The 15,215-nt window shown below is 33.7% G+C and overlaps 2 protein-coding genes across 3 annotated transcripts in view; one reads left to right on the top strand and one right to left on the bottom strand.

Annotated features, from left to right (window-relative positions):
• LOC128207130 (helicase with zinc finger domain 2-like) overlaps positions 1-5,385 on the bottom strand; it is a 103,174-nt gene extending 97,789 nt beyond the window's left edge. For both annotated transcript variants that reach the window (XM_052909925.1, XM_052909900.1), the window contains exon 1: positions 5,333-5,385. The gene's annotated coding sequence lies outside the window, so the exon portion shown is untranslated. The remainder of the gene's footprint in view (positions 1-5,332) is intronic.
• Positions 5,386-7,870: 2,485 nt separating this feature from the next.
• Positions 7,871-11,033, top strand: LOC128221690 (UPF0728 protein-like). The gene is made up of 4 exons (XM_052930294.1): positions 7,871-7,957; positions 8,924-9,020; positions 9,333-9,452; positions 10,496-11,033. Exons 2-4 carry the CDS (start codon positions 8,927-8,929, stop codon positions 10,558-10,560), a joined length of 279 nt encoding a protein of 92 aa, XP_052786254.1. The 5' UTR covers positions 7,871-7,957; positions 8,924-8,926; the 3' UTR covers positions 10,561-11,033.
• Positions 11,034-15,215: the final 4,182 nt, after the last annotated feature.

Below are 15,215 nucleotides of genomic sequence, written 5' to 3'. Positions count from 1 at the left end.
TGTGCATAACAAAGACACCAGTGTGGATTTTGGTGTCCTGTTACACAATTTGTGCAGTTTTTGGTGTCCTGTTACACAATTTGTGCAGTTTTTGGTGTCCTGTTACACAAATTGTGTCCAGTTACATCTCACTTTGTGTCTTGTTACATCAATCTTCAACTAGGTAACAAACTGCTAAATATTTAACTAAATACATGATTCTGTATTTAAAGCAATTCAAATAAAGCTATTGATTGATGTAAGTGGTCTAAATAAGTGAAAACAATCAACTGGACTTCATAAGAATGCTAAATGTAATATGGTGTCCAGTGTTACTAACAATAAAACTTAAAATCCACATTACTTTGTATTTAAAGCTAGAAGTGTTATGCCATTTCAAATATAATTGCTTTAGATATTGTTCTATCCTAATACAGCATAAAATTTGACAAACGCAAATATTAAAAAAGAGGACACCACAGTGTTTGTGATGTAACGCAAATTCCCGGACTCCATATTATGGCTCAAATCAGAATCCATATGCCTTTTGAAAATAGACTTTCTGAGTTATGCTTAAGAAATGATAATGCATTTAATTGAATTTCTTATTGTTCTCCCTTAAATTTGAATGTAGGATTAGGCATGAACAGTTGTCAAATAAGTAGGGATGCAAACAAATGGCAAAATTGATATTCGAATATTCGGTAATTCTTTCGATCGAATATTCGAATATTCGATTACCGAAATACGTATTTTAGAAGATGTATTAAATATTATTATTATTCGCTAAAGCAATAGCCGGGGCGTTTTTTACCCTACTTTGTCGTAGCCAGTACGCGCAACGGACCCTGATTTCCCCAAATGAGTCTTTGAAATTCTCCATTTTCAGGAAGAAAAAAGCAAAACATTACAAACAACAAATTGAATAATTCAATTCCGCTGCCTTTTGTAAACAATGTGAAATTAGATGGATTCCTAGTCAAACAGTGTTTTGCGCCTATGGAGGGTCTTTCCGTAGGATAATCAGCCTCGTTCTGAGATTGACCTCTAAATTGACTAAATAAAGATATGGAAACCCCAAACCAACTCGGTTCTAGTAAAATAATTAAACGAAAACATAAGTGCATTGGACTCAGCTATTGTACAACAAGAGAGGAAATATATCCTAAAATCCATTTCAAAGCACGAAAATTGTATCGAAACATGGAAACAGTTTATTTAAAAAGCACATATATGCAACAACATTTTTGTAGCCCATGGCATTCATATCATCACTTCCATTTGCGCTTTGTTGTACAGTAGTTGCAGCCAAGACAATACATTGGTGTTAAAGCCGATCCCTAGCTAGTTGTTGTAAAAGTAGGGGGACCTTTTATAGTACCCGGCGTTATGTACCTAAATGACACATGACGCGTGTCTAGTCATCACATTCACACCTCTGGCATAAGGGGCCAATCGTTGTAAAAACAAGACAAACAAACTTTATAACCAACATCAGCGTTGTAGGCAAAATGTGTTTTATTCTCTTTATTGAACTTTTTTCGAATATTCGAATACCGATTTTGACATTCGAATACCAAATGTTTGATCGAATATTCGAATATTCGAATATTGGTTTGCATCCCTACAAATAAGACATCTTTTGTTCATATGTACTTGATAGTGACAGTGGTAGGTTTTGCATTTTGCCAAAAGCTTTAAAAAAAAAAAGGTTTTGAAAGATTTTCGCCTCAATTTATCACTCCAAAAATTTGTTGCACTGAATATGCACTGGAACATGTATGCAGACATGTGAACTCTACTAGAGGTAAGTAAAATCTACCGCTTTTAAGACCCCCCTACCAATATACCACCCACCCTACGAAATCTACCGCTCTTTAATAAAAAATCAAATATTTTTTTGCCTAAAAACATCATTTTAGAACCTTCAAAATTCTATCAAGCATGCTAAATTATCAGTAACTTAAAATAAAATGGTGCAATAAACAACTTGTCAAATTACTTGACACCTCATCCAAGATCGTAACGATACAAAAAAATTGGCATCCTACTAATCAGAAGTCTTTGTTAATCTTAATGACATATTATAATTCAAAACATTATAAAAAACAAGAGCTGTCACAGAGACAGCGCGCTCGACTATTCCGCCGCTTTTCAGTGTAAGGATTGAAAAGTTTTGCATGGATCACTGTTAGATTAGATTTCAATGCAATATACCATTGTATAAATTCTCAATACAATACATCAAGTAGTTGCTGAGATATTATCCTATGTGTGCTAATATGCAAGACCTTAACCAGAATTTCTAAGTCGTATAATAAAGGGACAAAAATTATATAATATGAAAGATAGAGTTATCTTACTTGATTAAATAAGAAGGTTAAATGCTTGGGAGCTTGTGTGTAAAGTTTCAATGCAATACATCCAGTAGTTGCTGAAGCATTGACTTAACTGTAATACATGCAAAACCTTAACCAGAATTTCTATGTTGAATAAAAAAGGGGCCAATATTTGAATTTAATGCAAACTAGAGTTATCTTACTTGGTTATTTAAGTAGATTGGATGGTTGAGTACCATTTTATAAAGTCTCAATGCAATTCATCCAGTAGTTGCTGAGATATTAACCTATGTGTGCTTACATGCAAAACCTTAACCAGATTTTCTGAGTCAAATAATAAAGGGCAATTATTTGCATTAAATGCAAACTAGAGTTATCTAACTTGGTAAGTTAAGTAGGTTGGATGGTTGAGTACCATTGTATCGAGTCTCAATGCAATACCTCAAGCAGTTGCTGAGATATTAACCTATGTGTGCTTGCACACAAAACCTTAACCAGAATTTCTAAGTCAAATAATAAAGGCCTATTATTTGCATTAAATGCAAATTAGAGTTATCTAACTTGGTTAATTGAGTAGGTTGGATGGTTGAGTACCATTGTATCAAGTCTCAATGCAATACCTCAAGTAGTTGCTGAGATATTAACCTATGTGTGCTTGCACACAAAACCTTAACCAGAATTTCTAAGTCAATAATAAAGGCCTATTATTGGCATTAAATGCAAAGTAGAGTTATCAAACTTGGTTAATTAAGTAGGTTGGATGGTTGAGTACCATTGTATAAAGTCTCAATGCAATACCTCAAGTAGTTGCTGAGATATTAACCAGGGCTCTCGCGAGGGGGGCGACTTGGGCGAAGTGGTCGCCTAAAATTCCCAGACTTCGCCCATTTGTATCATCAAAGCGACATTGACTTCGCCGAAAAAAAAAGCACATTGTAAATCTGTCAATCAGCAGTCTTTGGCCACTGTCACATTAGTCAAAACACCACAATTAGCCATTCATAAAATTAGGTAATCTCCTAATCCGATAATTGGGCCGTGTCATCCAATTACCAAAACATCGCCAGTAGGCGGAGCTATTGATGGTCAACCAATCAGAATGTACATTGAGAAGCTCTGATCAAATGAAATAAGTTTGTTTTAATCAGATTGAAAAGGCGAAATAATTATGAAAAATCTTGTTCAGCATTAAGAAGTTAAAAAGTAATTGATATATGTATTGAACAAACAATGCAAGACATTTTAAACATTGTTGCTTTTGAAGCAGACGGTCATAACCATCTCGGGCCATCGGCAAGGTGGCGCTAAGAAAATCTATAACATGACGTATCAACAAATATTTGATTGGTTTAAGTGAACTGTTCATGATAAAAAATGATTTGTAAACACAAAAATATCTTCTTTTTTTGCTTTATATAGTGTTTACTTACAGTATTTTTCTCCTGTTGATGACTTTAAAATCGGCGAGATCGCCATTTTGTCAGAACATTTTTCCGAGTTATATTTTTCAACCACCCATTATGTATTGGTTAAAATTTCATCAAGAACAGTGATTTAAATGTCATTTGGTTCTTAAATGCCAGCATATTGAAAATTATTTAGCCAGAGACAAGCATATAACAGCATAGCTGAATGTGACATTCGTACCCATCCCGAACGTACCAAAATAAGATTCGTCCCCCTACTATATTGACAGTTCATTTTGATTGTTTCAAATCCTTAGCTGTCTTGGTGTTTGATTCATTTTAGATGCTATTTGGAGATAAACTATGTGACACTGACAAATACACTTTTGCTGAGCCAAAAATGATACATTATTTGTGAACATTTTATATAGTTATAGCAATTAATTTGAATGTGAATGTAAACTTAGGTGTGTGGTATGGCATAGTTTTTGTATCAGGTGTTACGAAAAGTATCACTTCTCCCTAAAGTCTCCCCACTTCTCCCTAAATTGACTGAAGGGAGAAGTCACTTCTCCCAAAAATTTCAGCCTAGTGAGAGCCCTGTTAACCTATGTGTGCTTGCACGCAAAACCTTAACCAAGGGGTGACGCCGACGCTTGGGTGAGTAGTATAGCTCTCCTTATTCTTCGAATAGTCGAGCTAATAACATTCCCAAAGTATTATTCATTATATTTGAGGAATAAAACACTGCGTAGTCAAAAGTAATATTCTCTGCTGGACATTCGGTTGGCAGAGCTCTTCTTACCTTCCTCTTCCAAAAAGAACAGGCTACATCTCTGTCATAAAAACCTAAACACAGAATGATATCAAAAATGGATTGTTCGTTCTACTGCTACTTTACCACTGGACTGCTTTCCTAGATGCAAGAGCATAAACTTCATAAAGGAGAGTTATGTAACTTGGGAGGAAAAGTGCGCACATGTGTGGCTCGAACTCTTGACAGCCGGAACACTAGAATGGTGCTCTGAGCTAACCGGACACAAAGTCCAAACTGTAAGTGGACACTTTTTTTTATATGACAGATTCTTCATGTTTGGGACTAGAAGAATCTGTATTGAATGTCCATTATTTAGGACTACCCAGACATACTACAGCGTAAAATGAAAAGTAAACCTGGGAGAACAAGTACACAAAGTGTGGGGCTCCAACACACGCAGTCATCCAAATTAGTCTTAGGGATGAACAAGCCCGCATTCTTATATACTACTATATTTTTTTAACAAGCCCTGACTGAGTAACACCAAAAAACAGTTTACCAGTGCAGGGCTTGCGGGCTTATGCTAATTTCGACCACTGCCACAACCGCCATAAACACAATGGAACTCTTACCAACTGACCTAAGCTGGTTCTTATCTAAACACATATACTTCACAAGATTTATTACCAGACTAAGTGAGACTGTGCCCACTGATTGTGACTGACAAGCTTAGCAGCTTGTATTGAAGGACATGTTAAAATGAGGAAGTAGACTAAGCGAATGTAACAAATTTTATTCACTATGATATATGACATTAAGAGATCATGGAGAAAGGGTTGTCAAGCTTTTACCTTTCTTAATTTAAGCATTTTTCATGAAAAATACATTGTTGTTCTGTTCTTTCTACGGCGTGATATATGGACGAAATTAGTTTTGCTCATTTACGAAAAGCATTATTTTTAAAACATTAAAGACAACATTTATCAACACTTAGATATTATAAATATGGGAGCATTATGTGTATTATTTAAAAATAATATAATTTAATAAAAGTTAAAATTATATTTTCGTTTAAATTTAAATTTGAGGCTACACAATACTATATTGAATTTACTTGCGCCTTTCTTTCATTGATTACAACTGGTGGCTGATCATTATACAGTTGTGGCAAATATTTATACAACTATGGTGAATCGTTTCTCAACTGTGGCAAATCTTTATGTAGCGAATCGTACATTTCCGACCTAGTTACAAGGGCGAATCCAGAATTGACGTAAGAGGGGCGTAACTTCTGGGTGACGGCAACCTTTTAAAGTACATAGCAATACTTAATTATCTCGGAACTTATCTTACCATTTTAAATTTATATCAAGCCTAACTGGCGAATACATTTTAATAAACATGGACACATGGTATTTATAAAATATTCATAGCAATTAAATTTTAAGCAATATATTCATAATCATAGTAATAATCAGTGCATTATGATACATATGTTGAAATCGTTATCCGGTACGCACTATTCAATATTAATAAAAATAATTGTCATTCATTCGAATTTAACAAAATATTATTTCTTATTATCAAAAAAAAGTGTGAATGGACTGAAATGTGTTCCGCATGGTAAAAATGACAATATAAAGTACATGTACTTTTAATATGATAGCTGTGGTTAATTTGAACGGAAAAGAATGACCCGACCACAGTTGGGGTGATATTCATTGTTGGTCTTAATTGGATATACGATTGAAACAACTATATGGTGTGCGTTGTATAAATAACCAATATGTTCCATCATAAAAACTTGGACTTCTCCGGCAAGCTTCGAGATAAACAATTATGTTTGATACTAGCCGAGGTGTTCCGATTGCAACATCTATTATAGATGATAATAATAATTTAGTGAAGTATGACCATACGATTGATAACGATTGAAACTGAATTCCACCCTGGATAAGTTTTCATCAACGGTCACGCAAGGAAGGATCATTAATTAATATTTACATCTGCAACTTATTTACTGTAAGATAGAATTTGCATCCATTTTGCATGAACCGATCGACCGTTTTTGACCTTTGTAAGCGGAGTTTGGCAAGAAATACATGCGTCATGTTTATGTGAAACAAAATGATCTTCTTGATAAACGCTAACATTAATGCAACAAAAATCTTTATAACCACAAAAAATACAGTAATGAACAAGAGAAATGTAAATATAAATCTTTATTCGCATTTTGCGTGCGATAATGGAGCATGAACGCTTGGCCTCGATGTTGAAATTTTCCAGAGAGCGATAGCGCACTTCAATGATTTGCGAATTCGTGGCCGAGCCTTTATACTAGATGAACGCCCGAAACATAAGAATCAATCCTTAGACGATCGGACACTATTTTCAACGTTAAAAAACGATTCGACATCTGTCGAGGAAAGGCCAATGAGATGAGTATTCGACTTAGTCAAAATTAAATGTTGCACTGACTCATATCTTTATCAATGAAAATAAAATCAACGAGATTTGACTTTGGATTTTTCAGTCGCAAGTTGCACATTCCTGCTGCCTTCATTTCTGATTTATAGTATACAGTCACTGTTCTGTAGAATCGCATTCAGTAATTTGATCTTCTGGCACACACAACCTTAGTAGCATGTTAGCCTGTCAGTCCACTATCTTACTGAACCTAATAGTTCTATGTTGGCTGACTAAAATCGTTGGCGTATTTTTATATCAGTGAACTTTCCTAGAGTAAATAATTTTCAAAATATAATCGTTACCCGAAGTGTCAAACTATCTCACATGTGGCGCGCCTTTGTTTAGTTTTTACTTTCCTGGACCGAGATTCGGCGGCTAACACTGATATCAAAACTATTCGCCAAAGGCTGTGCAATTCAATACTTACAGCATTTCTCAACAATACTTTTTTACACGCGCGCATTGTTCCTTTTGTTTCTGTGCAACTTTTTGAACAGATTCACACAGCAACAAATGTTCTATCATTGTTGTCAAATGTAATAGCATGTAAATTGATAAATAAAGTTTCCTCTGGGACCATCTTTATTTCATTATTAAAAAGAGCACGGCTTTACGCTGAATCTGGGATTAACTAATTCCAATAATCCTATTCCCAAGCTAAATTTTTCTATAAAATGAAAAACGAACACCTACATGTACGTATGAAAAATGCTAAAAAAATATAAATATATCCCTTGCAATCAAAATCAGGTGTACTTCTGAACACATTTTTACTTAGATATAACAACTTTGAGAGAATTGATACACTAAACTTGTCTGCCTCGTCACAGTACAATAACGATATAGTAAGGGGAATGAACTCCAGACTAACACTTAACAAGAAAAGAAATAGTTGTATGTAGCCAATTTTGACACTATTCGTGCAATATTGACAACTTTGTGATTTCTTTGGAAGGCTTTCCTAGTTACCGAAACTTTTCTTGCAATTTACTCTACAATATTAAGCTGTAAGTCATCATAGGGAAACATCCTCAATTTCTAAGGGAATATTTATTGATTTAGAGTCATAGCCGTGGTAAACTTTCTCCAACTATCCGTTCTATTTGTCAGAAACATGATTTGCAATATATTTTCGCGATGTAAACAAAAAACTCGAAATTATTATCAGCTGATTTTCGTTCATATTGCAATTACATGGGATACTTATTAGCTTAAATTATTATAAATCTCAATCAACAAAATTTTCTGATAAAATCAAAATAACGGGTATTTGGTATATATATCATCCTAGTCCAAGTGACTCTTAATGAGTGTACATGTATGTTGACAGATTTTTGGTTTACGATTTTTATATGGCAGTAAGTCTATTATATTACACTAATATAAGCCTAGAGTATCCAGATGTTTAACTTCTTTGACTTATTTGATACACATCACTATTTTTCAACCTTAAGAGTGTTCTAAAAATCTTCATTTTAGCTTAGTTTAACGTTTTAAAAGTTTTTCCCATAAATACACCTCATTGGCATCTTTCACTGTTTAACCCGTTTTAGGAAAACTCCTGTATCATTTAGACATTAACCCATATGCTCTGTCAGTATGTGTATATTCTTATAACTAGTAACTTCACAAATAGGCTTATGTTGGTTGCTTTCAATATGAAGAATCTGAAATTAGCCAAATAACAGTTTCAATGTGAATTCTCAGTGCAAACTTTAGCTCATCATTGAGCTGTGAAATGTCAGGGCATCATTTTACACTTTTGTCTATGGATGCATATATAATGCAAAAAGGAAAATTGCCAAACAGACTCATGGAGGTCATACATTTGGAAAATTATACTGCTTGTCAATTTTAATTAGTGATTGGCCGCAGGCGGAAAACTTGCTTGCAAATCTTTACAAACATTAATCTTGATATATTTATCAAATAAGGTAAATAAACCCATAGCCATGAATTCTATTATGTTTCAGAAAATGCCTTCCAATGCCAAAGTTTTCATCAAGTATGGCCCATATGAAGCAGTTGGTAATGTTGAATACAGAGATTCAAGACTGCAGGGTCTTAAAGGTTAACTTTTTTTAATTTTGATCATTATGATTACTTACTGTGAAAGGTATGCATGAGTAAATCTGTAGGCCTCTAAGCCCCTTTGATCCTTTGCTTAACACATACTTTAGAATGGAAAGTTTATGGAAGGACAATGTGAAGTCATGATAAGTCAATTATGTATTTCAACACAATATGATAATTATATTATTATTTATTTCAACACATGTTCCTTTTGTTTTGATATAATGTAGAATATGTTCAAGTATGATTCCTTTTTTGTAACACTTAATGTATAGCTAAAACCTCTACAAATGATTATTATGCTTTCAGCTATTCTCACCAAAGATGGCCACACTGTTGAATTTGTAAAGGTAGAAGACAGAAATGCTGTTGAGTTGTGTGTCAATGGGGAAACCGTCTTCACATGTGACATAAATGAGCTTGATTATGGTAAGCTATTTTACTTCCTGAGTGTTTATGCTGTATCACAGAACACAATAGGGCATGCAAGCAAATCGCTTCTTGGACATGAGTCCTTTTATTTTTTATTTTGTTTGTTTATCGAACCGCCATGATTGAATATGTTCCTAATAGGACGAAATGAAATAAAAATAAAAATTCAATATCTTGATTTATTTTTTGACCAAATGAATTTACTGTTTTGCTGTCCAAGAAATAGCATAACTGTAACCAGTCAGCCATGTTTCATTGAGCGTCGTTGTCCAATCAAACATCTGGATACAAAAATCAGCGCTTACGATTGGATTACTTTAAGCCGACTGGCTGTAGAAACGATAAAAGTTAATGTGTTTATTTTAATCAACAGGTAAAATTAAGAGCGGACGGAATAAAATAGTTTTGGATTTCCATTTTTTTTCTTTCTGAAATTGAGTTTTTCTGAGCGACGGGTTTGTTAAACAAACAATAAAAAAACAGTGGCCTAAGCATTTTTGTTAAAACAGCATGAACAAACAAAAATCTTTGATCAATCCTCCTTTCATTGGAAATAGAAAATATCACAATGTTAAAATAATGAAATCCAGGTCATACAATGTGAAAGTCAAGTTTTCACAATACAACAGATGCAACTGTTATTGTAACAAGCATGAGCAGGAGATGATTTACATTTTAATAAAGTATTTCTGTAATATAAAGCAAGAATAACGCTAAAGAGCATAATGTTAATATCTGGGTTAAGCGAAATTGCATTGAATATGAAAATAAACTTGGAAAAACAGTACATTTACATAATTATCAGTTATTTTGTACACACTTAGATACAAGTTATAAGCCACATACCAATTCAATTTAGCACTAGTTATTATATAGATGTTACCTTTAGGTACTTTTGTACTTATTAAGTAATGGAAACATTTGAATCAATTTTGTTTGATAGCTTTTAAAATTTTCTATACATTATTAAAATGTTGCCACAATAAATACCCATATCAAAATAAAAGCATTACAACCTGTTTTATTATTAATTATTTCAGGTTCAGACGGTGAATTAGACCCCCTCTGTATCAAAGCCAAAGAAGCTGTGAAGAAAGCCTATTAACCATATGGCAAACAAGAACAATTGTTTGTTTCCTATTTCCCAAACCACCAATTTTTTTTATGTGTTTCTGTTCTCCTTTTGCCAGTTTTGGTATTCAGTTTCAATAGTTTCTTTCAAGGGAAAAACGTGCAAATGAACACAGGCAAAATAGTTTTTCAGTTATGATGAAAATGATATTAATAAGACACAACTTTTCTTAAACAAAACAGAAAAATCCTGACCTACCTGCATTATATTTTATGACAGGGAAATTAGAAACAAACAATTTTTTACCATTATATCATGCAAAGACACATACACTTTGATCATATCATAAATAACATGAATAGCATTAAACACTGATTGATTATATCATTCAAAGACACATACACTTTGATCATATAATAAATTACATGGATAGCATTAAACACTGATTGACTGTATTGTTTTATGATTATAATGTTTTTATATTGATAAAGATAATTTAAAAGTGATTATTTCAAAACTTTTTGATAGAATTTTGAAACGGTGCCTTTGAATTTTGTATTTTTACCCTATGACTGCTGATTTCGAGAACATTTTACACTTGGTTAATACCAAGTATAGGTGATATATGAATACAGCATCAGCTTACAAACTGTTCAAATTTGTTTTGTTTTTAAATGCTGTTTAAGGTCATAAACATCTCTAACAATGGGGGAAATAAAGATGTTGAATTGAGATGAGTTGACTAGTATGATTACTTAGGAGGAAATATATGGATATTAACTAAAACAATACATTATTGACTCGGCACTGGTTTATTAAGGTTTGGTGCCTTACATTTACACTTGTATACAATTGTTACAACTACCCAGAACTAACAATCGTATTTAGAATGTTTAACTGTTTTGTTGCTGGTAATATGCTGAAGTTTTGATGTAATATATATGTACAAATTTTATTAATGTAGTGTACACATTTTTCTTCTTAATGAAACATGTGCCCAAATTTTCTTTTGAGCACACATTTTGTCCATAGAATATCAAACGTCACTATGTGCTTGTTCTATTTTAGCTCCTTACTATTACGAGTATATTATTGGTTTTCAAAATGAATTGTTATCAAAAATGTTTTTAAGTTTTATATATTAAAAAAAATTACTTGATATTTTAGTGATCTTGGACATTGGAAGGAAAATAAAACATGTCAGTGGCATGTTAAAACTTTTAACAAAACTGTGTAACCCTGAGTGACTCTGTGAGTGGCAATGTTTTAAAAGGCCTAGTTTAAGCCTACAATAAGTGACCCCCCCCCCGCCAAAAAAAAAACAACAAAAAAACAACAACAACATAAGCAAATGTATAGTACACAACCTCTGTTTATTTATCTTAATCTACTTGCCTTGATCCCTCTTATCAGATCTCCGATCTGAGTATCCTGATGTGCAGTTTTGGAAGTTTTGTTATAAAATTGGTCCCTTAATGGCCCTGAGCCAATAAACGAATACACAGGAAATTGACCCCTACTGTAACACCAGTGCAATTAGCAGAAGATGCACAGCAGGGGATTATCATGCCAAACATTCCTTAAACTAGGCCTTTTAGTTCAACATCAAGTTAGAGGGGACTTAAATTGTAATAAGTGAATAACAGTTGTGAGCTCGAGACTGAAATCGGATTTGAGGCTAAAACGGGAAGCTATGGTCATTTATGATTTATTCTGATAATCATACCGATTATTCCTAAATAATTTCTAAAAATTCTCGAAGAAGTAAATATAACATATTTTATAGAACAACAAAAATAGTGAGATTAGCTTAATCCTGTTATATGGGACTTAAGAAGTTTCGAGAAATTGAGGCCTGGGCATTAGTGTGTTTTTACGCGTAACATATCGTTCGATGTATATAATGTATTTATGTGTTGTCCAACGTCAAGGTACTAAGTCACAGGCCGGGTCGAACTCGTATGGATGAAGGGAAAACGTAACACAAGCTTTGAATGGAAATAGGGCATTTATTAATGCCATAAAAGTGTTTTAAATATAAGAGTCAATAGCATGTGTATAATAACATTTCCCGAAATATATAAGCATTACTTTGAACCTAATCCGCCTAAACATGGTGTCATAGAGAACATGAAGTTGTATTTGAGACTTGGCAGACTCGAGGCGGCCACCCTCACTAAAGGTTTTGTCTGACTGATCCCAGCACGAAGGATTTTCGTGTAGTTTTGCGTATATGTGCCTCCTTATTGATTTTAAAAATGATTGATACTTTTACAGGAATACATAATGCTAGTTACATTAAGACCAATCGGACACCTCGGCCAGTATCAAACAGGAATAGTCTATGTCGAAGCTTACCGGAGATGGCCGAGTTGTTACATAAGACATGTTACAATGATAGAAGCAGTAACACAGAAGTCCCTACTCAAGGATCAAGTCAAAATATCGGGATATATCAATGACTGATCAAGTCGCTCTTCAAATTAAAAGAAGAAGAAAAAATAACAGAGGTTGAGGAAAGAAATTACAATAAGTTTTGTTCTGAAAGCCTTGGCATTGTTAACACCATACTACATGGATTTCGTCGGTATACATGAAAATATGGACACAGCATACTGACTTAAAACTGCACTCCCACAGATAGACCGTCTTAAACATTTATGAACCAATTTTTGCAAACATGTCTGAGAGCCAGTGATATGAGACTGCTGACAAAAAATCAGGTCGCAGTATTTCATATTTAAGTTCGAAACTTGATGTTATATGCCGAAAAACTCATTTTTCTTAAAGTGTTAATTAATAACGCTTTTAGTCAAAATACTTCAATTTTAGAACGTAAATATTAAAAACTGCGATCTGTTGTTTTTGTTTTTCAAAATTACTGTTAGGCTCTTTTCAATCCCACTATTCCGATCCTTCCTAAATAGTTTCGAACGTCATATTCTATACCAAACTATGTTATTCACCAGTCAATTGTAACCACGCCCCCCCCCCCCCCCAGGTTCGGGGAATAGCGGGGACCTTGACTTTCGGTCCAGCCAACCCCGGCTAAAATCCCCACTCTGCGGGGATGAACAGATGGCAAAATCCCCGCCAAATGCCCCCGCACCCCTAGGTAAGACCCATTCCCCGCTATATTGTAAGCGAAGACAAAACCACCGCCTTCACCCGGCACTGCGGGGCCACCTGAAAGGTAAAAACACGGCCCATTTCCCCGGCTATCCCCGGTATACCCACGGACCTGGTGGGACCGTGGTTACAATTGACTGGTGCATTATATACAAAGACTTTCATTTTCAAAAATGTCGATAAACAGTACATTAATGTGCTCAAACAATTGTAAATTAAAGGTTCCTGTATTTACCCTTCTACGTATTGTGAGTAAATTTTCTTTATTCGCAAAATTCACAATCAAAACAGTAAAAAAAGATGATATATTCATATTGATATCATTTTTATTCATAAATAACAAATTTTGCAAAACAAAATGTGTATTAACTATTGACAATAATTTATTATTATTATTATTAACAATTAATCTGCTACATTTTGAATCCAATATAAACGCTTTACATAAAAATCGACACATCTTAATATGGAAGAACTTAATGAACAGGAATGTAGGTCATATCAAATCTGAATTTGGATGAACCCATAAAAGGTTAGTAGGCAGTTAGGCCTTACCTAAAATATTAAATGTTTACCCTTCCTCGGCCGACTCGAACAATGGCCCGACGCAAATAATGTGTTTTGCTAAAGGTGAACTGTGTTTTGTTTTGTTTTATACAATATTTTTATGAAAAACTACAGAAACAAGCTCAGTAGCCAAACGTTTAAACACAAACCCCATTTAATGGCACAGGGTTAACGCCAAAGACATATATAACACGAAACAAAAAAATCACAAACAAGAAACATGGAACAGCACACAACCTCTTGGAACAAAACGCGCTTTAATTAATTGTTTCTATAACATTTTAGGCTTATATGTTTCGCGATCGGTTTGCTCGCTCAACGCTTATATAATTATTATGAATATGGCACATAATTGTGTTTTAACTTCAAAATGCAATTTATCTTCTACATACAAACACATAGCACAAAATGCATTTCTACCGATTTGTCGTAAGCACAAAATCAACATTCCAAAATTATAAAAGTTAGAATTAAGTAAGACTTAATCAGAAACTAAAACCACAAAAAAAGTTGGGGGATTAATTAAATTAAAAACCAATTCCCATTAACTGAATAATATATTTAGCCTGTATAATAAATAGATGTACTGTCTCCAAAATAACTTAATAAACTTGAAATGATTGTTATGGGCCAAATTCTATGCTGGAGAAAAGATTAAATCTGCTACTAATTGAATCAGTGCCCAATCTGGGTACAGCAAATATTTTTAATATGTCAAGATGATTTTTGTCTTCAAATTGATCGTCTAAAATAGCACATTTGTTACTTCTACCACCTGCGTTTGAACGTCAAATCTTACCAAAAATGCTATCAAATTTTACTAGATGTATTTTCTCCTAAGTCGCCAGATTTAGTTTTGAAAAAAATGTTCAAAATTAAGTAAAAAAAAACTGACCTTCACAAAACTGACTTATGACACGTTTATAATATGTATTTTTTTATAGAAAAAATCTAAGAGCCTATCGACCGACCCACACTTAATGGTTCTTGGT

This window comes from Mya arenaria, chromosome 2 (assembly GCF_026914265.1).
Source record: "Mya arenaria isolate MELC-2E11 chromosome 2, ASM2691426v1".
Taxonomy (NCBI): Eukaryota; Metazoa; Mollusca; class Bivalvia; order Myida; family Myidae; genus Mya; species Mya arenaria.
The sequence above is the reverse complement of the archived record's forward strand: the minus strand, read 5'-3'. Positions and strand labels throughout refer to the sequence as shown.